Consider the following 25,821-nt stretch of genomic DNA (forward strand, 5'->3'; position numbering starts at 1 on the left):
GCTTGAAGCCGTCAACACCCAATTCTCATCACATGTCAAATTGAAAAGTTAAAGCATTTCCCTCCCCTTTTTGCTTCATGTATCTACAACCTGATAAATCATGCATATCACAACAATGTTTCATTTTCAACTTGTTTTATCTCTCTCATATCTTTTTATCTCATGTTTTATCGTCATCATGATGGATCTTCCTCCTTTTATGAAAGCTACGCCTCTTTCAATGAAACAATAAACATGGCGCATGATCATCTTTGCTGATGGCCCATGGTATTGGTTCGGAAGAAGACTACGCCGGCCGCACTTTATTGTGTCGGATATACCTGAATGCCGATCGCCACTTGACCCATTTTGTACTTGTGAACACAACTTGGGTACCACCTTGATGTGTTTTTCATCTCTTGTACGAGTATCCATCCTAATCGGTTCCAAACCGAAAAAAGAAAACAACACCAGCGAATTACATACATGGTTGCCTTTGTGCAACAGGTGTCAAAATGCGCGACTTGGCAAAGGATGGATACATGGGATTGTTGTGAACGTGAGGAAGGTAAGGAAAGAAGAAGAAGGGATACATGAAGAAGAAGAAGGACAAGAACAAGTACCGGGATAATGAATTGCATCATGCATGATATATACATTCATCCGGCCAAAAGATAAAGCACGAGCCTTCGCGGATGATGTGAGTGAAACCCAGCAATTCGAGATAATTTAACCGTTTCCGCCTGCCATGTACACCTTTTTCCCGTTGTTTTACTTTTTTTCTTCTCCTCTCAGCTTCTTCATCTGTTTACTTGAGTCAACCACTGTTCTTTCCACCATGGCACAAAAGTCATTGAGCGCCTATGCTTATGAAAAGGTCATTCAATATGAGATGATGACTGCTGTCTATGTAATGGAACCTTGGGAAAAGACCCTGTTTAGTAAGTGACAGGCCCAGCCGAATGAGGAAGGATTGAAAACTGACAGCCTTTTCAACGTAGATGCTGTTTTGCTTATCATTGTATCCTTGTCGTTGGCCACCTTTTATCAATACACACCCATCATGCTGGGCAAGATCGCTTCCTTGTTTTGAAATTATTATATCCCCTTCATCCATTCTACCAATTAGCCCGGCCTCACCACAACAAGCGGCCTAAACCCCCATTGCATTAAGCATTTACCATTGTATACTCACACTTATTGTACTTATCACACACTCTCTTATCTCTATTAGTAGTCGTAGTCTTTTTCCCTTTTGTCCTCCATTATTTGTACAAGCATGCCTCTCCCCCATCATTTTGACGTCTTTTTAAATTTATCAACACGATCATGTTGTTTAAAGAAACCGCCATGTGTCGGAGCCAAATGGCCCGTCGCGATGCAAAACATGTGTTTGGCCCCGAAGGTTGCACAACGGGATGCAATCGAATACTGACGAACAAAAAGGCATTCATTCACAGCAGGGTGTGAAATGACAGGTAAATTATGCACAATGGGGACTATTGGTTTAGCCATAGGTCATGGTGAGAAAAGGAAAGGTGAGAGTTTAAGGATCAACATGGCGTGTTTACCATTGAAGTTATGACGTGGGTTTTGGAAAATGGGTACATGTAGTAATCATAGACGTGTGTGTGTGTGTGTAGGTCATAGTGCGGGTAGTAGGATGGGGTAAAGTATGAGCGGGTGACAATGCAGGAAACAAAGATTTTATGACGGAATGGAAGTTTCCAGGGAGGCTTCTCTTTTTTCGCTCATGACAAGTTCTCCTAATACACGGTGCTGCATATAAGCATCTTAGGTTGTGGTCGGCATTTACCATCATGGTCATCACCACCACCACGTACAGCTGAGACAATGCTACAAATGCAACATCCCATAGCATCATGCCCTCTCTCACCTGATGTATGGTACCATTTCCCCACCTTCGAAATAGGGGCAAGTTTGCTTTGGGCATCTTAGCACTTTCCATGTAATACAATTGACAGCGGCGTAATGCATATTCATCATATGATGGATGTATCTATCTTTACATGTATGAAGCTTGTTTTAAGGAATCTCATGTTGTTTATGTAAAAAGGCTTAAGTTAACGAGATGAAAGGACAAAAAACTTTACAAGATGATCATAGTGGCTGTGAGAGAGAGATTGGTAAAGAAAGGAGAGAATACAAGAAAGCGAGCGTGAAATTGAATGCATGCATACATCATAGAATTACAGGAAATAAACCATGGTAACAAGAAAAATGTAGGAGGAGGGGTATATACTCTTGCTTTACGTGACAAAATAAAAAACAAATGCTGGAATGAGTGGTGTATAATAGAACAACGGCCGTATGTATACGAAAGATGAATGCTGATGATGCTGTTGGTGTACGTGTGTGTGCGTGTGGGTGTGTGGGTGTGTACTTAATGGTCGTAATGAACCTTGCTAATATGCCGTGCTACATCATGTGCGCGCCTGAACCTCTTGTCACAGGATGTGCAAGAAAACAACTTTTTTGGCGCGTGTAAATCGGCTGATGGCAAGGATTCCAGATGTTGATGCTCTTCTATGGTATTATGTGCAAACGACAAATCGTTACAGGATCGAGGATCGTATATACGTTCATCCGACCATAGCGATATTGAATGATGCTGCTGTTGTTGGAAATCCGATTGTGTTGATGGTGATGCAATATCCGATTCCATGCATAATTCTTGGTCCAGCACCTGATGTTGCTCGTCATTGTCGCACATCAACACCTTTGCTGGCTGCAGAGGCGGTGATGGTGGTGCTGTAATGCCAAGACCTGCAAGATTACTGCGTAGTTGGCCATTGACTATGTCACTCGTTGACGTTGAAGCGTTGTTGGTGTTTGATGATACGTGTTCAAGGTCGATACATGGGGACAAAAGAAGCGTGTCTTCATCATTGTCCCAAATGCTATCATCGTCTTCGAGATCCAAAGGAGAATATGGTGGAGTGTCGATAGGATTTAATGAAAGGAGAGGTGACACGTCGCTTTCTTCATTGTGATGGTCAAATTGCGAGTAGGGTGGCGTGTTCATCAATGATGAATGAGAAAGATGGTGTATGCGAAAAAGTAAGAATGAGAGAGAGTTTGAAAGGAAAACAAGATGCGGCTCACAATGGCTTTTATATAGGTGGGATCCCAACCTACAACAACAAATACAATACTTTTTAACCCCCCCTTTTCAAGCTACCCCCCAAAAAATCCACCCGATTTGGATACACCCTGTTGCTAAGCAATTGATCGTGACAGAACCCAACTGCAAGTGAATGAATGTAGTGTGGCGGCTTTTTCGATTTTTCGCCACAATGGAACGGTAGTGGTGGGACAGAGCCAAGCAATAATGCTCGGCATGATGATCGAGCCAAAACACACAATGATCCGTTTTTTAAAACCAACCCCCAAGTAAGGCAAGAATGATGACTTGTAAATGGTATCACCCCACTACCATCCTTAAGCCTGTCAATTGACAGCCTATACCATGCTGCATCCCATTTTTGCCAAGAAAATGTCAGCCAAGAGAAATAAAGGGGGGAGCAGCAGGCCCATAGATTGGATGTTGGGATGCCTCAGTTTGGATCTGCATGTTTTTGGTAAACATTCCAGCAACCACAGAAGATTCCATGTCTCCTGATCTGCAACACGACCTTCTTTTTCGATGCTTCTGTTGAAGCACACACACACTCTCGTTTCTCTTTGGTCCCTTAATTCGCGTGCATGGTGCCCCGTTGCTATGGTAAAGTGTGGTTGCACACACACCATACACGAGTCGCGGCCATTTTGAAATACGTCAGACCCTACCACTACACTACTACCATGTGCCGCTTGATATGCCAACATCACCTCACAAAATCATATGCATGGCTTGAACCAAGATTACCATCACCACCACAACAACACTTACGTAAACTCTCTCCTTCATCAAGGCTTCCCTCTCTCCCTTTGATTTTCTCTCCGCACTGTTGTTTACTTTGCTGACGACGACGTTTTGGGCGTAGTATATACAATCAATATGATTTGTCCTTTCATCCCAGTGCCCTTTTGCTTCTATAATTATCGCCCATATGCACTGGATCTTGCCCCCATCCCCCGTGCTTGAGCCATTTATGCACTTGAGATGTTTATCAGCTCATTACCATCACCATATTAACATTAGGATATTGGTTCATAATGCCAACCGGATAAGATGAGGATAACTATAATATGGCGAGACTTTTTCTTTTTGACGAACAATAGCAGCAGCATTCCATGCTATAACCATTTTCATCCATTATTGTGATTAAGTTTGTTACATCAATAAGCCGCTCCAGCGTTGGCATACAGCCATTGTTTAAGCACAGCAGGACCATCATGATGCCTGAAACGGTATTGGCTATTTGCGTCATCTAATGCTTGATGTGCACTGGGTACTAGGACCGGGCTTTTCAATGGGGCCGATACATGGCGAGGATAAGGGGAATGATTTCGATGCTCATAAAGGTGTCTCAAATGTCATACAGATTTGCCATTTCATATCCTAAGCATCATTGACAATATCGATCTTTAGCAGCACTAAGCTTTTTTGCGTGCTTTTCTTTTCTCTTTATGTCCTCAGCATCATGATGGTGTTATTAGCTGTATGTCTTGGATCAATGTCATTATGTTACATGATTCACTCTCATTTTCATTGGCAGCTCAGCAATGATATTAGTAATACCTTGGTCATGCAGTGATACGCAAGTTTCATTGTATGCCGCATTTCGTAGGAGGAAGGATCTTCCGCTAATTCTATGATCCAACATAGCTCTCAAACATGTGCAGGATCATAAAAGTCCCATTGCTTGGGCTATTGCTATTTCATTTAAGTTTACATAGCGATCCAGCTATGCGATCTTTGACATATACAAGTTTCACTACCTTCTTGGGTCTTTCATTTTGGAGCTCTTTGTTATGCATTTACGTGTGTGTTCGCTCACGTCGGATCAGTGACATGTTTTTGATTTATCGTGTTGCTAGGTTACCATGACCTTGTATGTAGTCAAGGAACATGTTTTCATCAATACAGTTGGCCAATAGCATCTCAAGGAGTATATGGCGTGCTAACCAGCTTTTGATGGTGGATGGATCAACTCTTGTAAAGCGGGTGAGATTCTCCGTAAGCCAATCAGCATTACCGGAATGCCGGGTTTTGTTGATTCGACTCCAGCCAAGGTATAAAAGAAGTACCTGAAATCGGGATCCCGATAAAGCGCACCTTTTCTTTCTCTCTTTCTCTTGCTCTTTAGACGTCCCATTCACAATGACAGGAATGCAAAATATCATTGTTCTCGGTGGTGGTTATGCTGGCGTAGGCACCGCTCGTGCTTTGGAAAAGCGCATAGCCAACAATAACAACTACCGCATCATTTTGATCGAAAAGGTACAACTTCTTCTTATGCGGGCTTTTTAATGATGAAGGTGTTGCAGCTGACACCATCAACTATATACAGAGAGAGTTCTTTTATCATGCAGTGGCTGCTCCACGTACCCTTGTTGAAGACATCGACAACATGATTCCATACACGGGCGTCTTTAAGCACAAAAAGAACCAGGTGGTGCAAGCATCTGTTGTGCAACTGGAGCCTAATCAGATTCATCTTGATCGAGAATTCGAAGGCTCACACCATGTCCCATTTGCTTTTTCGGTAAGCTCTTTTTTGATTTTATCAGATCCGATTTACTCTCACGCACATACCATGAACAATGAATGACACGTTGACTTTCCTTTTAAAGGTTATTGCGACAGGTACCAGCCACCCTGATCCCTTCAAGTTGGCAACCAATAGCCGTGAAGAGGGCACCAAACGCCTTGCTAATGTCCGGCAGCAAGTCAAAGATGCCCAATCCATTGTCATTGTAGGGGGTGGTCCCACCGGCATTGAAATCTCGGGAGAGATTCGAGGCGCTTACAAGGACAAAAAGATCACGCTTGTGCATCGGGGTAGCCACTTGCTATCAAAGGAAATCCCCGAGAAAGCGCGCATGAAATTGCTTGAAAAGATGAGACAAAACAATATCCATGTGATCTTTAATGATACGATACCATCCTTGCCTGCTGAGCACAATGAGTCGATCCACGTTCCTGCTACTGCCCCTTTCATCCATACCGAACAAGGCAAGAAGATTGATTGTGATTTGCTATTGGTGGCCTTTGGTAATCGTCCCAATACTGCATGGATCGATCCTAGCTTGTTGGCCAAGAATGGCTTCGTCAAGGTCAAGCCTACACTTCAAGTCGATGTCCAAGGATATGAAACCGTTTATGTGGTGGGTGACGCTGCCGATTTGCAAGAAACAAAATTGGCTGCCAAATCCCGTGGCCATATCAGCGTAGTCACCAACAACATTGCTGCTGCTATCAAGGGCAACACCAAGCCAAGTAAAGTTTACAATGGCTCACCCAACATCTCTGCCATCACCTTTGGCAAGGTAAGTCTACATGCAACAACCTTTTATTATAGAGCCCTAAAGACTCATACAATGTACTACCAGCAACAAGGCATGATTATTACTCCATGGTTTTGTTTGGGTGACTGGGTGACTGGAAACTTGAAAGGAAAGACAATGATGGTGGAGCGATTTTGGGGAGAACTTGGTCTTCAGTATCCAAAACAAAGAAGGTAAAGATGGCTCAGCCAAAAAAGGTGATCACTCATGAAGCTTGATATACACCAATTCAAAAGCTGACAACATGATGTCATATTCTTAGCTCTGAAAACAAGTCTTCGTGGATGCTTTGGATGACCGGTGGCTTTATTACATTATCTGCTTACTACTTGCTTAAATCAACGTATCCCTCGCTTCTACCTTCTATCCAACAATCCCTTATTAACCTTAGCCAACAACGTCGTATTTCCCTTTAAAAGCATTCTACAGTAGACTATCATCTTGCATTACTACTACTACTCTTCCTCATTTTTCCTTTTCAACCTGCCTCTGCGAAGTAATATATATATACACAAGTACATGCTTGATCCCTTTTATTTCAATTGAACACCATTTTCAACAAACATTTTGAGTACTTCCATGGCAGCCGAGCGTACAACGTTCACATTGGATTTCTTGACAATATCGGTTAATTTGGTGTGAGCATGTTCAGAGGCAAACCCTTGTGCGGCGTCCTTGCCAAGATGTTGGATCATAAGGCGGATGATTTCGACACCACGATGTTGGATATCAGCGGGTTCCTCTGGAGCGACAAGACGCGTGAGTCGTTCATAAGCCTTATCCACATTGGCCATGCGTTCACAAGCATCCTTGCTATTAGCCAAAATGGCGAGTGCACCGGAGGCGGCTCGACGTGTGGCAGCATCTTCATGATCGGAAAACACCATCAGCAAGCGTAAACGATTGGGGCTCTTGCTATACGACTCGAACACAGGATCACAAAATGTCATGTTGCACACCATCTCGGTTGCTGCACGTTGAACAAGCTCGTTGGATGCCAATTGTAAACCTTCAAACACGGTCATGCCATCTTCACTGTATATCCGAAAACGCACAGCATCATCCACAGAGGCCAAGTTGGTTAATGCCATCAATCCTTCAAATTGTCGTAGTGCTTGATCCGCTTTGCAAAGTCGTAAAAAGGGTCGTACCAAATCCAAGGATGCTTGTGCACCAAATGCAAGTCGTGGATCAGCGGTAATAGCAAGGCGTGCGATCGCTTGTGCAGCCACCAATTGTTGCTCTTGGTCGTCTTTGCCGGTTTCAATAAGCATCATCAATCCCTTGGCCACACCTTGTTGAAGAAGCTTGCCACGTGTTGCTTGTGGTGTCACCAAATTCAAGTACGTTTGTGAAGCTACCATGCGTAGATTGCTGCTACTGCTTCCCGCTTTGGCAAGTACAAAAAGTGCCAATGCTGCACCACTCTCAACAGCTGCACGTACACGTATCTCCACTGCCGTATCACTCTCACGTGGATCATCCTCCTCTTCGGCACCTTTTGCATTGCCACCCTTGTTCCTTGCATTGGCCAAATCACGTAATCGCTTCATTTGCTTTTGCTGTTCATCCAACACAGGCCTGTACATGGTCACGTTGCGAAGAATGGTGCCAATGCCATAGAGAAGTGGGTGATTGGTGGTAGTAGTAGTAGTCGTGGTATCACCACCACCCCCTGTCGTATTGATAGCAATGGTCACAAGACTCTTGAGTAGCACTGGATCATTGGCCACTGTCTCCTTGACATCCGCCTGCAATGATGCATAGGCCAACCCTTCAATAGCATTGAGCAACATGGTGGTATCCTGCGTCTTGAAATTCTTGATGGTGACCAACATGGCATCTGTCAAATCACTTGCACCGAGATTCATCTTGTTCATGGCATCCTGGAGTGATGTGTCCTCTTGTTGATCGCTGCTACTGGTCTGAAGATTCTTGTCCTGGTAGCGTTGATGTGTCTGCAGCTTGCTAAGAGTAGTCCCTGCGAGTGCCTTGAGTCGCTCATCCTTGCCACGCGTAGCCGTAAATGCCAACCATTGACTTGCATGTTTGACAAGTAGCTTGTGGCAAGTCTTATCAGCGGATGCAATAGCAAGGACTTCCACCATGGCTGTTTGAACCGATACAATCTCAAAGTCGATGACATCCATCATTTCTTCCACAACACCCTCCTGACTCAAGATAGCGGCACCAATGGTCATGCTTGTTTCAAAGATGGCGTGCAATGTTCGATAGGCCAATAGCTTCTCTGCATTTTTGCCGGTGTCGATGCATTGGGAGAAACATGCTGCACATGTCGAGATGATCAGCTGTAATGGATAATTGGTCTGCATATCAGGTGGAGGATTGAATAGCTTGGTGAGGATCATGTAAGCTGTGGATCTTGCATAGGCTGAAACTTGATTGTCGGGTCGACCTCCCCCACATGCTGCAAGCACATCCACAAAATCAGTTGACTTGACAAATGACTTGATCCAATCCACATTGTCAGATGCTGACACTTGGCGAAGGTACTTTTGAAAGCGTGTAGCCAATGGATCATCATCTTCTTTAGTCGCTTTGGGCTCGGATGATGGCGTGGTTGTGGTGTTGGTGGATGAAAGCGTATATAAACGTTGAATGTCGTCTTTGGCTTGTTGATTGGATGGATCACGCTGAATGGCTGTTTGTAGATCGGCTCGGGCTTGATCGAGATTGTCGAGCTGCTCATGGACCTTGGCACGCTTCAGTAATAGCTGTGACACCTTGATATCATCCTTGCTATGCGTTGACAATTCTAATCCATGTTATCAATAACACACCATGCATTTACCCTTCATCATCACACACACAACATACCACGACCAAGCTCCTCGAGTTGCTCTGTAAGCTGCGACTTTTGGATACGTGTCAGGGAAAGGTTGACGATATTGATATTAACCCCATCTATCGCTCACTCACCAGCTGGATATCTTTGTAAACAAACCAGTAAGCATTCCATTCAGTCCATGACGAGATTGGCGTTGTTTACCTGCAGACATGCGAATGGTTGAGTATGGGACGATTGAAGAAAGGGAAACAAGATGCTTGGTTTTGTCAAACTCAGATACCAACCTACCTCTTTTCTCTTGTCACCCATGGCTCAGGCGATCGACACCTTGAAACGACGACTGGAGACTATCTTATACGACTTTAAACGAGCACGATCCACGTGGCATGAGATTAGTGACCATACCTTGTCCGATGTCAATGCTCTTGTCAATGCCTTGATTCAGTCCAGGTTCGCGTTCCGTTTCGTCCTTGGTCTTGCGTAGTTGTGCTACTAACACGGCTGTTACATTTACAATGAAGATACGTGGATGATGCAGCTTACTGGCATCCGGCACTATGCATGGAATATCCCAACATGACACAAGCATATAACAAAAAGATCCAATGGGTGATTGATCAGCATCACAACAAGGTATCGAGCATGGTGGATAAGATGGCGAGTATATGATTCAGGATATGGAATGGGGAATGTAGTGGCTAATAAGATGATAGGGGAAGCAACATGATAAGATGAGGCAACAAATATCGGAACTGCATGTCATTTGCAAGCGTGCCAGCGATCTCCGTGGTGACAGTTTTGTGGAACATGAACCTCTCTTCAAGACGTGTCCCATGCGCACCTATGGTAAGTAATGAGAAATGATGACAAAAGGAAGGGGGTAACCTTGTACCTGATCCATTATGCATAGTGGTACGCTTTGAATCGATTGTGGCCATGTATACGGATGCGATGGGGGTACTTGGATCGTTACTGAGCAACAAGGGATTCAAGGATATCAAGAGTCGAGAAGCAGGGCTTAGTATATTATCAATATGGATTCATCAGCCTAGTATCAATGATGATTATATCAAGGAATTTGAAGAGCTTTGCGAGATTGAAATACATGCGTGATTTATATACCATCCCATTGACTTGACGGACTTGGTGGATGTGGGTGGGTGGGTGAGAGAGAGAGAGAAATTTGTGGGTGGGCCATCTTTTTTACACCGCTTCGTTTTTTTTCTTTTTCAAGTGTTTTCCCTCTCTTTGTGTTCCTCTCGCCATGGCCGATTCCACCCCCAACACTGTGTTCTCTATCGAAGGCAAAGGTCTTAAACTCAATACCGCCGACGATGTCAAGGAATTCGTCGAAACGATTGTACAGATGGAGGATCTGGAAGTGATTCGCCTTAGTGGCAACACGATCGGTGTTGAAGCAGCTCAGTCTTTGGCCGATGCTCTCAAGAGTAAAAAGGGTCTTAAGGTAAATGCAAAGGGGATGGCATAAGAGATATAGGTTGATGACACGTGCACATAACATACCTACTCACACACAACATACATGTATGTATGTATGTATTATAGCGGGCGTTGTTGTCTGACATTTTCACGGGACGATTGTTGGATGAGATCCCTCAAGCACTCAAGGCCTTGTGTGATGCATTTGCCGAGACTTCTCTTATTGAACTTGATTTGAGCGACAACGCATTTGGTCCTGCTGGTGCTGAACCTTTGATCGAATACTTGTCCAACAACACGACATTGGAGATCCTTCGTTTGAACAACAATGGTTTGGGTGTTGGTGGTGGCACCATGATCGCCAAGGCTTTGCAGGCATGGGCTGATAAGGCACGCTCCGAGAATCGTACTTCGACTTTGCATACTGTCATTTGTGGTCGTAATCGTCTTGAGGATGGTAGTGCTCCTTTCTTGGGTACCGCTTTCGCTGCTCATGGTACTTTGCGTGTTGTTCGTATGCCACAAAATGGTATCCGCCCCGATGGCATTGTCAAGCTCGTCAAGGGTCTCTCCGAGTGCAAGCATCTTGAACATCTCGATTTGCAAGATAACACTTTTACCGCAAAGGGATCCAAGGCTCTTGCTCGTGTCCTCAAGAATTGGTCCAAGCTTCAAATCCTCAACCTCAGCGATTGTTTGCTTTCCAAGCGTGGTGGTCTCGCTGTGGCCGAATCTTTGCGTGATGGCAGCAACAAGGGCTTGACTCATTTGCATTTGCAATACAATGAAATCCGCAGCGATGCTATCCTTGTCCTTGCTGAAGCTGTTCGTACCCATCTCACCTTGTTGGAACTCGTTGAACTCAACGGCAACCAATTCGATCCCGAAATGCGTGAGACTCAAGCCTTAATAGACGCTCTTGCTGAACATGGCCATGATGAAGCTCTTGATGAATTGGATGATATGGAGGAAGTCGACAGCGAAGAAGAGGATGATGAGGAAGATGAGACGGATGAGGAACCTGAACTTGTTGAGAAGGCTGAGAAGGCTGAAGCTAAGGAACCAAAGACAATCAGCAAGGATACCGCTGCAGAGGATGATCTTGTCAACAAGCTCGAAAAGACTCACATTTAAGATATTTTCATCAACGACACAATCACACAATCAATCTATCCCATATATACACACACACACATCCCATCTTTCCACCCAACACAATCACAATCACACACCCACACACACATACAAAGACTTCTACACACTTACCATGCTTATCCCCTTTGGCTGTGCTCTAATACACGCTCTCTCCACACATTCTCTCATATATACACATTTCGGCTCATGCAGCACTTTACATACACACAATGCACATATCTAAGATGATATTATAGAGTTGTTATTTGTGGTTTTGGATGAAATGAAAAAAGCAATTGCAATGTATACATGAGCTATATACTGGGAGAGGGAATAGGTGATGATGATGAAGATGATGATGGGGGTATGCTATAGAGTAATCGGGTTTAATAGGCATCGTCATCCAGATCACCAGGGATGGTGTCATTTTGAGAACGCAAAAACATGTTGCGTGTATAGGCAGACCATAAATCGCTGCCACCTTCAACCATATACTTGGCCATTTTGAAGAGGCTAGAAGCGGACAAATCTTCAAGATCATAGTCGTCGTGAGTGCTGTACTCTACTTGATATTCGAGTGGTTCTTCTGGATGCTCCGTTTCCCAATGCGTGATGTTGGCGTAATATTGCGTGTAGTTCATCAGCTCAAAGCCATCTCCTTCTTGCTTTTCACCATCATCTTCAGGCACGCTGTATTGGTAAATACGCACCGATGGATAGTATTTGGGGATAACGGAGGGTGAGACTTGAATGGCAACAAGAGGTGATTTGACTTGAGGTGGTGGATTCTCAAGGACATCTTGATCAACATCCAGTGACGAATATAAATCATGCAACCAGCCAACGTATTTTGCAATATTGCGTGTGATTGAGTAAACAGGCTCATCTTCATCATCATCTTCATCGAGGTAGGTGTAAGGTTGGCTGTAGAGACTAAAAGACTGCGTTGTGTCATAGAGCAAGTAATGATCCATATTGAGATGGCCATAATGATGGCTGACAATGACATCGGCATACTCGGCTGCGAGATCCAAATACCCCTTGAAGCAAGTTTTACGATAATCACGTGGTGAAGGTGGAACATGACCCATGACAATGACACGCATACCAGTGTTGCGAGCACTTTGAAGCTGTTTCTCGAACCATTCAAGGTGATCTCGAGCAGGACCCTCCTTTCGGCAATTCTTGACAGCCTTATTCTTTTTGAAAAAGTACATTGTATTCAACGATACAACCCGTAATTTCAAACCAGGGATGTCGGCTGCAAAATATCCACCGCGTAGAAATTGTTGTCGTTGGTCGGATGGAATCCATCGTAGCCATAAATGGTGATAGTATTCAAGGATGTTGTCTCTATCAACAACCACATTGTGTGGGTAGACATCATTGTTGCCCAAGGTTGGGATGATGGGCAAGTCGCCAAAGGTATCGGTCATCATATCCGTTACTAGCTTGTTGAGCTCAAGAATTTGATTCCGTTTACGGTGTTCTTTCCGATCCCAGTCATGCCTATAGTATCAAGATATCAAAGTTGACTTTAGAATGAGAGAGAGAGAGAGAGCTTATTACGTTGTATGTGCAACATTACCTTGCATTATCACCTGTCCAAATTACAAAATCCAGCTTGTCCTTCCATTCACGACTAATCCAATCCAACGTCTCCTGAGCTAAAGCAACTGGGGCATCGCACTTTTCAAATGGTGCCCCTAATCTTCCAGCTCTGTAACGACGATCCTCCTTTGGATCTCGATGACATGCACTCTTTTTGGTGCCCCCTTGAATATAGTTCTTGTCCACCTATAACATACATGTGCGCTTAGACGGGACCTTTATCCATTTCGTACAACCCATTGTATCACTTACGTGCATATCCGTGATGTGTAGGAAATACCCGTATTTCTTTTTAGGTAAAGGGTCGCTGCCAGTATCAGGATCATTACTATTCCAATGCAAGCACCGATTCCATGCTGTTGCCATGATCGAGTTGGGAAAGGCGCTTTGACAAGATGATGATGATGAGGCATGATGGTGGTTGTTTGTGCGTAATGCAAAATGGTACATGGCCAAGGCTGCCACGACCAACAAAATGATTGATTTTGTAGCAATCATTTATATGTGCGTAGAAGAAAACAAAGAAAAGAAAGCGAGAGAGAAAGAGAGTAAATGTGAAAGGGTAAAAAGAATAAAGTAGAAAACTCTCGGGCGATGGATCCAAGAATGTGTATGTTTCAGTACGTAGTAGTATTTCTGCAACAACGCTGGGGTTCGAATTTGACCTTTATATATATAATGGATAAAAGAGAAGAATCGGAGCCGTCATTCATGATGTCGGCCAAAGCTCAAAGTAAGGAGAATGATGATGACAATGTCAGCCTCGTAGTAGAATGACTTGGTCGGTTGTCTGCTGCATTGTCGGGACGACAATGACAAGGTGATGCGATGGATCGCTTCGTATCCAGTCGTATCACCGCATGGAATAGAAGCCGATCTGTCATTGGAAAAATGTCATGCTTTGCATAAATCATGAGCTCCTTTCTCTTAGCCATTTGCTCAAGCACCTGCATTACGCTTCCCCAACCCATGATCCCCCCGCATTTCCTTTTTTTATTTTGCTTCATTGTAATTCGCACTCCAAGAAAATCAGTTACCGTGTAACCACCATGAACAATGGGCGCATTGTGTATGTGCACCCTAATACTGTAGTCCCATCATCAACATCAGAGATACCCACACACATCATGGTTGCTAGGTAGCAAGTAGGTGGTATCATGGCAACCTACCCAACTTGGTAATGTCAATGTAATTACTCGCACCATCCAATCACCAAGGTCATAATGGTACATCGTCATCGTCGTCACTTTCCATCATGTGTCCTTGAGCTTGTTCTTATATAATGAATCCCTTGGTCGTGTGATGGAATATACAGTGAACATGCAGCTCCGTTCTTTCCGCTTTCCAAATCCGAGTCACTTGTTAACATCCCGAGCCATCCAGCCAACAGCCACTTACTGCCTTCTAAGCCACGACATGAGCTGGGTTAACAGCTGCTGCTGAAAAAAAGTTTTTTAAGTGCAAGAATGGTTGGCAAACGTGTATTCTTCCTCTTTCACTCTTTCTTTTTCAAAAATGGCCCCCGTCAAGTCTACCGTCGTCAAGAAGCAAAAGTTCATCATTGACTGCTCTGCCCCCGCCAACGACAAGATCTTTGATGTCGCTGCCTTTGTAAGTGTTAAGACTAGTTTTTGCCAATGGTATGGAATCCTTACCCTATTTGTTTGACGTGTATAGGAAAAGTTCCTCCATGACCGCATCAAGGTTGAGGGCCGCACCAACAACTTGGGTGATGCCGTTGTTATCTCCCGCACCGGTGATAACAAGGTTACCGTTGTTGCCAACATTGCTTTCTCCAAGCGCTACTTGAAGTACCTTACCAAGAAGTTCTTGAAGAAGAACCAAATCCGTGACTGGTTGCGCGTTATTGCCACTGACAAGCAAACCTTCGAGCTCCGTTACTTCAACATTGCCAACGATGAGGAGGCTGAGGATGAGGAATAAGTGCATCGTCATAATGTTGTTTAATAAATCATGCTCTTGGGTGAGATGAGAACGAACCCGCTGGGCAAAGAAAAATTCTATTTTGCTCACAAATCACAATCTCTGTGGATGATGATTGATTGATCGCGGCACTATGTACACTTTTCGACCTACAACTAACACCAAAACGTTCATATAAGGTGGATTCATAAATCATGTTTGTGTTCATGCATCATCGCTCAAGGTAAGTTGTTATCAGTAACGTACATAGCAGATCGATAAATAGCGTTGCCTTTCTTGACATGGCCATGAAAATGGAATAAATGAAAAAGTACAACGAAAATCCTCTTGTTGCTTGATCGGCTGTTTGTTTATTTGTGTTACCTAGCAACGTGAACAAGAAAGAGTGGGTGAATGACAATGGACAACTTTCCTTTACGAATCATTCCATCGGATAGGGTTGTTTATCATCTGCCAATTGTTTCACATGCATACCAGCTTGAACATTTGTCAAAGACTAGTGTACCTGTTGCCATGGCAAAAAGCATGGTTAGGATACAGCAAAGTGAATGACTCCCCCATTAAGTAAAATAAGCATCCCCTGAAGATAAATACAAAAGCAAATGCATCTCACGCATAATTGTGTGCACTCGCATGCTGTGGTGTACAAAGTGCTTGATTAACAACTCTCAGGGCGGGGTGATCCATGTTGTATGCTCCCCTCTTTATTTGTACAATCGATGAATGTTGTCTTTATGGGCACTCCTTTTTTTGTTCTCACCTTTCTTTTCATTTCTTCTTGCCTTCTTCTTCTTCCCCACACTCATACATAACATGTACATGAAGGCACACACTTTAACAAAACGAGGAGAATCAGGGCAATCGCAACCATTTTGGATATCAGCTGTTGCTAGCATTGCCTTACTCGTGGGCGTCATCGTAGCAGCTATTTTGATCCATCGTTGTATCAAAGCAAAGAGGCGGCAACGGCACGCTATGATGTTGGATCGATCCAGCCAAGAAAGCAGCAGCAGTAATCGCATTGATACAATAGAGCAACTTGATCCTGCTGGCAGGGTCGTCATTCAAGGCGATGAAGAACAAGGTATCCAAGTCCATGATGATGCTGCACAAGAAAAAACGGCTGCAGTAATAACCAACAATAACCCTTCCATTATCACCAACACCAATACAAAACCGTTGACCCAACAAAAAATGTATCGTTTATCACAGCTATTATCATTGTGCAGCCATAATAACAGTATCAGCCAACAACCAAAGACCACTACTACAACAGCAGCAAAGGAAAAAGAAAATCCATGCTTGGCAGACCCCCAACAAATACAAACCCCATCATCATCACCTGCAAGCAACAGGAATCATCATCATCAACATCATCCGCATGAAATCCAGAACAATACTACTGTTACAACTGACCCAAACAAGACCCAACAACCTGAAGCACAACAAGCTGATCAACAACATCTTGATCATCATCATCGTGATCCTTCACCGCCGCCACCTCCACCACCTCCATTACCACCACGGAGCATGAAGAGTACCAATAATGAGGGAACGTGGAAATCCAACAACAACGCGCTTGCATCACTCGGCCGTAAATCGGTTGCTTCAGTGCAATGGGTCGGTTTTCGCGGATCGATGGATCATCGACCCCATAATGACCAGCTCTTTGTTGTAAATCAAGATGATGTAGTATAAGAAACGGAGTGGGTAGTAGCCTCACCACCGCTGGTGCTGCTGCTGCTCCTTTCGTACAATATAGAGCCACCTAGTAATATAAAAAGATGCCGTGCATATTAGTAAATTGACCCTCTCATGAGCATGTTTATGCATGTTGCATTTTGAAAAGTACACATGGATCATCATCCTCCCTCACCTCATGTCTTCATATATACCCCTGGCTCGCTGACTTTTTTGCTCCTGGATGGTGGGATGTATGACACCACGCAAGTGTGATGGTTACACATGATGATGTTGGAGCAACAATCATGTCTGTGGATCAATAAAGGCCGTCGTAGTCTATCCCCGTTGCTACTATTTTGCTTTCTCCTTTTTCTTCTTTTTCTTTCCCCCACCCTTAAAAACCTATAGCTCTATCGCCTTATTGCATGAATTTTTCTTCTTCCGTTTGCGTGAACAAGATTTATTGAGGGGGTAGCAAAACGTTGAGCTTGTGTGTGTGTGTATGTTTGTGTGTGGGCTATACCCCAGATATTGGTGCCGCTCAAATACCTTGTTTAAGCCCTGCATGCTAGAAAGGTCTGAATGTCATGCAATCATTAGTATCTTTTGGATTCTCTTGGTATGCATCGACGCTCAGACATCCCTGCTGTATATCATTGTAATCAAAGTTCAGCCCATGGGATCTTGTTTGTGATGGTCTTATTGTGCCAATTTGAATCATGCATGTATGTGAATGAACAATAAAAGGATATCAATGCAAATGGGATGATGAGCAAAGTGGTTGTCAAGGCATGGATGGGATGGGATGGGACGATCCTTTGCTGATTACAACAACGGGGCATGTGACTTCCGATCATTAGTGCGGACAATGATGAGCTTTGTCCCACGCAGAGTTCATTATATTTCCCTTTTCTTCCCTTCTTGATATTCATAGCAAATAGTCCCCAACTTTAGCCCCTTTTCCTTTCTTTCTTTTTCCACCTTACTTTTGTGTGTGTGTGTCACTTTTTTATCTTCCTTGCTCACTCAGTCAGTTGCTCTCTCTTTCTCTCTCGATCAACTACAGTCGTATAACACACGCAACAACTCACATATCACCTACACACAACAACAACAACAGCAGCCAACAGCAACGCCTATTGAATAGGCTCCTCGTCTTTCGATGCGATTTGAGAAACTATCATTCTTTTCGACACTCGTTCTCCTCCTCCTTCACTCCTATTGCCATGCCAGCACGTTGCCAGGTGTTATTGCACCTTGTCCGCAAGTGTCTCCTACTGCACATTCCACGGCAACTCCATCATTGACCCACACCACTTCCTCAATTGCACCCACCATTCCTGCTCGTTTATTAGCACCACGCGATGATGATCCCAACTCTTCGACAAAGGATTCAATGTCCAAAGATAAAGATAAAACGACCAACGCCAATGGAGAGACTGTGTATGTCAATGTCACCACCGTTGTTGTTGTAGATGGTGATGGCAACACTGGCAACAACAACAACAATAGCAATGATCCCAACAAAGTATATCACGACAGTAATTATGCCAACCAACAAGAGCAACCACCACAGCAGAATCAGGATCAGTCAACCGACAAGAGCAATAATAGCAATGACAAGAATATGCAAGATCCTAATAGTAACGACGACGACGACGTGACCGAGCAACTACATCAAGATCAGGCCGCTCTCAAACGGATGGTGACGATTCTTTCAGTTGTAGGAGGCGTGGGTGCGATTGCTGTCGTTGCTACGTTGATTATCTTTACTCGGATGCGTGCACGGAAACGTAAACAACGCGAGATGGAAGAGGAGGCTGATTTACGAGGAGGCAGTGGAACAGGAAATTGCAGCAGCGATAGTAGCAGTAGAAGTAGTCGAGGCGATTATCACGATGATAGCAGCCATGTTGAAGAGGATCATAGTCGCCAATTGGATCCATCAACAACAGCAACAACAACGACCACGGATGATAATAATGATGATGGACCAATGCCGATACCATCCGCACCCCCTGCACCCGCACCATTTTTAGCATCACTTCATCAATCCACCTATGAACGTCGGCGAAATATGGTATCGATTATCTCACAAACCACCCCGCAACCTTCCGCACCATCAGCAAAAGAACTGGATGCAATGGCTGATCAACAAGCTGCTATTGCGGCTTCGACTTTGGACAATCATCATCATCATCATGATATGGCTAGTGGAAGTCGATCGATGCCATCACACCACCACCACCAACAACAAGATGAACAAGCATCATCCAAACCACAACCCTCTTCAACATCATCTTCCTCTTGTCCACACTGTGAACATCATCACCATCATCATCAACAACAACAACATTTATCTCCACCACCACCTCCTCCACCAACACATCCCATGGAACCCGAAGTCCCTCCCCCTCCTTATATGCCAAGTGCACCACCGCTCTATATCTTACCACAAGAATCGCCCATATTGGGTAGGCGGCATTCTCAAGCCTAATATCCGGGTTAATCAATCAACACAACAACAGCAACACACACACACACACACAACAACAACAACACACACATTCAAGCATCATCACCTTTTACACATACTCTTCCGCAACCACAACCCCCCGCATCCATTGTCACATACTATATATATTTTATACCCTTGATCCTCCACACGCTATCCTCTTTTATCCGCCTCCTCCCTTTTTTCTTGTACGCTTTTGTATTTTGATTATCAACATGAAATGTATATGTAGCGTTTTGAAAAAAAAGTTCATGCACAAGTAATGTGTATCGTTTTTCTTGTTTTTTGAGTATACATGTGTGAGTGTGAGTGTGTGTATGTGGGAGGGGTTGTTCTACACGAATATGGGGGAAAAGACCACGGGATGCATAATGAAACAATAGGCTCTGTAAGGGGTAAGGAAGAAAAAAGGAGCGACGAGGTAGTAAAACAATGGATGTTGTGTATAGTAGCGTCACTTTTTGTGTAGTGGTATTCTCTTGCTAGAAGCATGATGATCCTCGTCCTCGTCCTCTTCACTGGATGTATCTTCTTCACTTGATGCATCGTCATCCTCCTCATCTGTTGACTCGTCTGTTGACCCTTCTTCTTCTTCATCTTCCGAATCGGTCTCTTCATCTTCATCGCTATCTTCTTCTTCAGAGGAAGTGTCATCGATTTCATATTCGTCCGAGGAATCATCATTGTAAAATGCATCCAAATCATAGTCACCACTCTTGGTCTTGGCAGCAGCAGCAGCAGCAGAAGAGGGATATTGACCACCATGATATCCTGTTGCTTCAATACCCGAAAAGGCGGTGGATGCCATAGCCGTGTTGCGATACCTGCTCTCAAAGCTGTCACTGCCAAAGCCTTGTTCCACGGCCACAGTACGACTCCCTGCCCATCCTTCCAATTCCTCCACATCACGCACAGAAGGATCTGGTTGTTCCTCGGGGTAATCAGGTAATGCTTCGTATCCAGGCAAAGGTTGATGGGCCAATAATGACAAAGTACCCACTGTATACTCTGTGGTACCTAAATTTCCTCAATTAGCACTCCTTCATCATGCATTGATTCCTGCTCCCTCCCCAATTTACCTTCTCCATTTTCCATAGAAGGTGCTTGTTTGTCAGCAAACAAAATATCCTTGACATGAGCCTTGAGTGCTTGTACACCAGGTGTATCATTCTCTTCGGGCTGTGGTGTGCTAAGTACTCGTAAAAACCGTGCACGATCTCTCAAATCGTAATTGGTGTCATATCGGGCGAGATTGAGAACGTATTGATTGAGCGCATTGATGGTGGGGTGGTCGGGATTAAGACATGCTAGTTTGGCAGACAATGTAAGGATCTGCAACTTGGTGCCATTCGCCTACCCAATCCATGCAACATCGTGAGAAATAAAGATACATGCGTAGAGTCATCCGACATCCCCCCAATTTACCTCATCAACAAAGGTTTTTGCAGCTTGACGAAGGACATCAGGTCCCACTTTGGGCATGGTTTCTGCATGTTGTCCGATCAACCACATAATGTTGGCACGCGCCTTGGGGACCTTGATCGTATCCAAAAGCTTGGCAAGCATAATCACAGATCGTCGACGTTCCTCACTGCAAGTTTGCAAAAGCCTGGTGACCACAATAACTGATTCTGCAACCACGAGCTCTGATTTTCGAATAATAAATATCCCTAGTTCCTCTCTTGATCACCACTATCCGATCCCCTTACCATTCTTGCTACGTGTTAATTTCATCAACAGACGTAAGCATCGATCCGAAGCTGCTGATACATTGGTAGCACAACGTCCAATGGCTTGAATGGTTGCTGCTGCAAAGTCCTTGTTGGGGCTCTTGACATATTGCTATGATACGGATAATCCATTAGTATCGATCTATAGATCCGTCATTGTATAAAGCCATTACCTTGAATTCATTGAGTATAGTGTAAATGTTGGATTCAGTAGTAATGCTGGTCAAAATCTCGAGCTTGATATCACGAATAAAGACTGGCTCAGATGAACGCACAAAGAATTGCTGGCAATAGGGCTCAAACAAATACTATATAGTATCATTAGAAACCTATAAATGCATAGCCATTCCCCAATCCAAACTTACCGGCCGAGTAGCTGCCATGACTGAAATGTTCTTAAGCACAACGTATTGCAATTCTCGATGATTTCGTAAAAGTCGTACGAGAGGCTTGCCAATCTTTTGAGCTTCAGCTGCTGGCGCCAAGTGATAAAAGAGCCGTGCAACTGCCAGAACCACCTAACAACCACAAAGATCCCAAACATGTCAATTCCTCTTCTCAACCCATTCCTTTGCAACATAATACTTACACCACTGTTCCGGCTTTGTAACAAGGGTATACAACTTTTGAGTAAAAGCTCATGATCAAGGTCCAATTCCACAATATCATCCACACTCTTTTCATCCTCATCGCTGCCGGAATCGCTATAAAAGTTCTTGTCGTCGACAACGGGCTTGGCAATCGACTTTGGTGGTTCTTTGCTCTTATCCTCGCCCTAAAAGGATTCAAATGTGAGTACATCCACATGATTGGATTGATGGTTGCATGAATGATCTTACATGTGGATTTGGATTCAAGAATTGAGTACTATGAAAAAATCCCATCATCATCATCAGTAATCCCGCTTATCTCCATGGCGACGCTTTCCTTTTACATACCGACCGTAGCGTAGCAACACGCCCAAAATCGACATTTGTCCCCATTCATCACAATCAGCGAGTAATCCGCACAACTTTCGGAAGCATGGATGGATCAAGTCGAATCGATTGGGACATACTTCGTTGAATGCCATGATGGTGCTGCCGATGGTGATGGTCGAACGATCCTTGAGCAAGGTTGCAATGATTTCCACGAGTGCTTCTTTTTGGCTATCATCCAAGCTACGCATATACCACAAAAGTTATTATCTTTCTCTCTTCTTTTCTCGATCCTTTCAATTACCAACCTGTAACATTTGGGGATTGCATGGGCAGCGGTCTTGCGAACATACGCACTTGAATCAGTGACACATTTCTTGATGCCGAGCAATACGATTGGGCTGATGACGGGGACGCGGATACCACTCATAACACGAAGAGCCATGGCGCGAATGATCTGATTCTTGTCGCTGAGATCCTTTTGGAAGGAATTAATCGACAACAAGGCGAGATCAGGTTCTTGCTCGGCATAGCGCAATAAATAAATGTAGACGAGCTTGCGAACTTCAATGTTTTGCGACACGACATTCTTGACCACGTCTGGAAAGTATTCTGAAACGTCTCGTCCCTTGGAAATCATCTATATCCCGCGATAAGCAACATGAGTACCTGAACGACGACGACGCGTATACCCTACTCCCCTTCCTTGTCACATCCACATAGCCACATCCACACACACACTCCCTCCCTTTGGTTGTATATGTATCCTTACCGCAATGAGACGTTTGAGACCGTCCAACTTTTCTCTGTCATTCTTGGCATCCAATTGGCGTTTAATGTTGCGCATCTTTTCTTCAGAGGTGTCAAAGTACTGGGCGCCCGATTCACCACCTGTGGGAAAGCCGAATTCACGAGCATTGTCGACCAAGCCTTGCGACATTTTCTGCGACAGCTTGGCGGCATTTTCGGCAAAGACCATGGCCTTGTTAATGTAGTCCGAGACCTCCATGTTGTTGTTGTTGTTCGACCGCTGCTCGCGTATGTGTGCAAGTGTCCAACTGGAAAGAGATATGGCTAGCGTGTGGGAGTGCACAAGGAAATAGTAAGAAACGGGAAAAGGGAAAAAGAGCGTCCAGTGCCTAAATGGTTGTGTGTGTCGGCTGGTGTATTTTTTACTGGCGCCTGCTGACACTCTTTAGGTGCTTGAGGCAATGCTCCCCCGTGCATATGCACTTGTAACTTAATCCCATATACAGATCTTGATTATGATAATAAATACAAGTGCTACTCATATTGAACATGAAAAAAAGCTACCATGATGGTGTATTGTGTTGAGTACAAGTAGTGGATCGAGAAGAGTGCCTCTAGTATAAAGCTCACAGCTGCTGCCAATGGTTTTCTATCACCATCTTTAAGCAAGATTGCTTATAAACGTTGCAAATGAGAAGGCTTGTAAAAACCAGGTTACTTGATAATAGAGACGGCGTGAAGAGTTATGAGGGCACAAAGCAAAACAACAAAGTGTTTTGAAAGGATGTTGGATGAAGATCATGAAGACCAACCAGTTACGTGAGCACTTTTGCATTTGGGCTTTAGGGGTGTGCCAACAATGTGTGGTCTTGTTGTCCCACCGAGAGCCGAGGTACGTTAACAAAACATTGACTTTATTTATAAAAGCTATTTCTACAATGATAGATGGGCTCTGTTGGCTTGTGATGAGGGCTACAGGTTATCGCAAGTACGATTGAATGAGTGTTCTGCTGCTTCCATTTTATGGATCATGATGCCACATGATGCCAGGAAAGCTTCAACGGGCTTGGGACTCCGCAATCGGTGGAAATCTCCATGAATGCTGAGAATGCCCCCTTTGTCGCCAACCCACAGTTGCCATCCCTTCACATAATACACTAGGGCAAACAATACATCATTAGAGAGAGATTGCGTGGAAACTTTAGAATTCAAGGTGAGCACTTTTGAATACAACATTGAAACTACACAACGATGCCTCTTGGGTTCATGGTGATTGTTGGGAACAACTTGAAAGGACAACGTGCTCTTGTATATGAAACAACATTGTAGCTGTATTAAATTAGACAGCCGCTTTGGCTTGAATTTGGCACGTACGAATAGCGTTACACGGGTTGCTGCAGTTGTATGTAGCAACAGAAAAGCTTGTTTGAGTCATCATATGCTGCTAGGCAACTTCAATGCTGCACCTTGCATGATTTTAAAATGGGCTCCTACAACATGACGTGAAAGGTGTGGCGCACGGTTCGAAAATAGAGGCACGTGTGTGAAACCTTGAAACATAAGCGAGAGAGCGAGAACAAAGAGAGAGAGAGAGAGAGAGAGTGCTATGCAAAAGAGCCCCGCCTGATACACTTTTGCATCCACCCAACCAACCATCGCTTGTTTCAAATCAACATGAAAATCACACTTTTTACCCCACACGTGTGTGTGCGTATGCTTATATATGGAGACATTAAATATCTTATTTATCAATCGAAGCTATCTTCTTACACCCAAGTTTGTGACTGCAATGACCATTCTCGGGAAGGAGTTGGTGCGAAGAGGACTTTTTTTTCTTTCCCCTCTCTCTCTTTTCCCTCAGCAACAATGGCTACCACCGCTACACCCACCACCGAGACACACTACCGGTCACCACGACGCCCGGCACGTTTCCACTATAAACCACGACACAACCCTAAAGCACCACCAACACCACCATCACCCCTTACGTTAAAATGTGGCTTCTGCAAAGAGGTAAAGAGACAAGTTTGTTCTCGTAACGATATTAAAGTACGGCTAACGGGGTAATATCCAGTTTAAGGCACTGACAGAGTTTACAGACGAGCAACGTTTAAAGGTATGTATTCATCATCCTTTGGATATAGCATCATGTTCGACTCAACACCTTGTATAGTCAATAAGGCATAAATGTAATGAAGGATAATGTTACGCTACCGGATCGTAATGGCTCACAAGAATGTCGTTAGTCAATTCCACAGCAATTTGCATGGAGTGTACAGCTCCGCCGATAGATGCATTCATCACTTGCACAGTCTGCCATAAGACAAAACCGAGGCATTGCTATTCACGGGTGAGAAAGAGCCGAGATTTAGACTTCTCCCGGGGATTTGCACTAACGTTGATGATGGCATGGCCTCTTTTTTAGCGGCAGATACGGGTATTTGGACTTAATGATGCACGATGCCAAAGGTGTATAAAAAAGTACCAAGAAGGGCCGGCCTTACAAGAATCGGACTCTGAAGATACGTCTGAAGATGATGATTTCAGTGATGATGGCATGCCATGAAAACATCATTTAACATTGTTCTTTCATATTTTATCATACCCATGCTTGCATACATTTGACATTCTCATTCATAAATTATATCTTATGCTCCATTCATTCACAGCAAAAGATCAAAAAGCCCACCTTCGTACCTACTATTATTTATATAATACCATTCTTCTTCGTAGATAAAGCACTGATTTCACGCACCCTATATCATAAAAAAAGAGGATTGTGATGAGTGGAAGAATGTCAAGTGAATGTAGGCATCCAAACCGATAAATGAGGAT

The 25,821-nt window shown here is 44.0% G+C and overlaps 12 protein-coding genes across 12 annotated transcripts; 8 read left to right on the forward strand and 4 right to left on the reverse strand.

Annotated features, from left to right (window-relative positions):
• Positions 1-817: 817 nt before the first annotated feature.
• On the forward strand, positions 818-1,072 carry O0I10_008806 (uncharacterized protein; the record flags this gene model as incomplete). The annotated part of the gene is made up of 2 exons (XM_058488807.1): positions 818-920; positions 981-1,072. The coding sequence occupies 2 exons, from the start codon at positions 818-820 to the stop codon at positions 1,070-1,072; spliced, it is 195 nt and encodes a 64-aa protein (XP_058340433.1).
• Positions 1,073-2,383: 1,311 nt separating this feature from the next.
• O0I10_008807 (uncharacterized protein) lies at positions 2,384-3,025 on the reverse strand (the record flags this gene model as incomplete). Its single annotated transcript, XM_058488808.1, has 1 exon — positions 2,384-3,025. One exon carries the CDS (start codon positions 3,023-3,025, stop codon positions 2,384-2,386), a length of 642 nt encoding a protein of 213 aa, XP_058340434.1.
• Positions 3,026-5,266: 2,241 nt separating this feature from the next.
• Positions 5,267-6,869, forward strand: O0I10_008808 (uncharacterized protein; the record flags this gene model as incomplete). The annotated part of the gene is made up of 5 exons (XM_058488809.1): positions 5,267-5,386; positions 5,457-5,651; positions 5,740-6,435; positions 6,499-6,626; positions 6,716-6,869. 5 exons carry the CDS (start codon positions 5,267-5,269, stop codon positions 6,867-6,869), a joined length of 1,293 nt encoding a protein of 430 aa, XP_058340435.1.
• A 117-nt stretch (positions 6,870-6,986) lies between these two features.
• Positions 6,987-9,473, reverse strand: O0I10_008809 (uncharacterized protein; the record flags this gene model as incomplete). The annotated part of the gene is made up of 3 exons (XM_058488810.1): positions 6,987-9,229; positions 9,292-9,378; positions 9,464-9,473. The coding sequence occupies 3 exons, from the start codon at positions 9,471-9,473 to the stop codon at positions 6,987-6,989; spliced, it is 2,340 nt and encodes a 779-aa protein (XP_058340436.1).
• Positions 9,474-9,569: 96 nt separating this feature from the next.
• O0I10_008810 (uncharacterized protein) lies at positions 9,570-10,375 on the forward strand (the record flags this gene model as incomplete). The annotated part of the gene is made up of 4 exons (XM_058488811.1): positions 9,570-9,712; positions 9,784-9,919; positions 9,976-10,108; positions 10,173-10,375. The coding sequence occupies 4 exons, from the start codon at positions 9,570-9,572 to the stop codon at positions 10,373-10,375; spliced, it is 615 nt and encodes a 204-aa protein (XP_058340437.1).
• A 151-nt stretch (positions 10,376-10,526) lies between these two features.
• O0I10_008811 (uncharacterized protein) lies at positions 10,527-11,836 on the forward strand (the record flags this gene model as incomplete). The annotated part of the gene is made up of 2 exons (XM_058488812.1): positions 10,527-10,727; positions 10,829-11,836. The coding sequence occupies 2 exons, from the start codon at positions 10,527-10,529 to the stop codon at positions 11,834-11,836; spliced, it is 1,209 nt and encodes a 402-aa protein (XP_058340438.1).
• A 386-nt stretch (positions 11,837-12,222) lies between these two features.
• On the reverse strand, positions 12,223-13,945 carry O0I10_008812 (uncharacterized protein; the record flags this gene model as incomplete). Its single annotated transcript, XM_058488813.1, has 3 exons — positions 12,223-13,345; positions 13,425-13,633; positions 13,700-13,945. The coding sequence occupies 3 exons, from the start codon at positions 13,943-13,945 to the stop codon at positions 12,223-12,225; spliced, it is 1,578 nt and encodes a 525-aa protein (XP_058340439.1).
• Positions 13,946-14,962: 1,017 nt separating this feature from the next.
• Positions 14,963-15,391, forward strand: O0I10_008813 (uncharacterized protein; the record flags this gene model as incomplete). The annotated part of the gene is made up of 2 exons (XM_058488814.1): positions 14,963-15,058; positions 15,125-15,391. 2 exons carry the CDS (start codon positions 14,963-14,965, stop codon positions 15,389-15,391), a joined length of 363 nt encoding a protein of 120 aa, XP_058340440.1.
• An 813-nt stretch (positions 15,392-16,204) lies between these two features.
• Positions 16,205-17,089, forward strand: O0I10_008814 (uncharacterized protein; the record flags this gene model as incomplete). Its single annotated transcript, XM_058488815.1, has 1 exon — positions 16,205-17,089. The coding sequence occupies one exon, from the start codon at positions 16,205-16,207 to the stop codon at positions 17,087-17,089; it is 885 nt and encodes a 294-aa protein (XP_058340441.1).
• Positions 17,090-18,236: 1,147 nt separating this feature from the next.
• O0I10_008815 (uncharacterized protein) lies at positions 18,237-19,571 on the forward strand (the record flags this gene model as incomplete). Its single annotated transcript, XM_058488816.1, has 1 exon — positions 18,237-19,571. The coding sequence occupies one exon, from the start codon at positions 18,237-18,239 to the stop codon at positions 19,569-19,571; it is 1,335 nt and encodes a 444-aa protein (XP_058340442.1).
• Positions 19,572-20,043: 472 nt separating this feature from the next.
• On the reverse strand, positions 20,044-23,245 carry O0I10_008816 (uncharacterized protein; the record flags this gene model as incomplete). Its single annotated transcript, XM_058488817.1, has 11 exons — positions 20,044-20,606; positions 20,669-20,942; positions 21,015-21,235; positions 21,299-21,431; positions 21,493-21,627; positions 21,685-21,837; positions 21,909-22,094; positions 22,159-22,186; positions 22,258-22,479; positions 22,545-22,876; positions 23,009-23,245. 11 exons carry the CDS (start codon positions 23,243-23,245, stop codon positions 20,044-20,046), a joined length of 2,484 nt encoding a protein of 827 aa, XP_058340443.1.
• Positions 23,246-24,852: 1,607 nt separating this feature from the next.
• O0I10_008817 (uncharacterized protein) lies at positions 24,853-25,189 on the forward strand (the record flags this gene model as incomplete). Its single annotated transcript, XM_058488818.1, has 3 exons — positions 24,853-24,999; positions 25,061-25,102; positions 25,160-25,189. The coding sequence occupies 3 exons, from the start codon at positions 24,853-24,855 to the stop codon at positions 25,187-25,189; spliced, it is 219 nt and encodes a 72-aa protein (XP_058340444.1).
• Between the last annotated feature and the right edge of the window lie 632 nt (positions 25,190-25,821).

Source organism: Lichtheimia ornata (genome assembly GCF_029851405.1).
Source record: "Lichtheimia ornata isolate CBS 291.66 chromosome Unknown scaffold00048, whole genome shotgun sequence".
In the NCBI taxonomy this organism is placed as follows: domain Eukaryota; kingdom Fungi; phylum Mucoromycota; class Mucoromycetes; order Mucorales; family Lichtheimiaceae; genus Lichtheimia; species Lichtheimia ornata.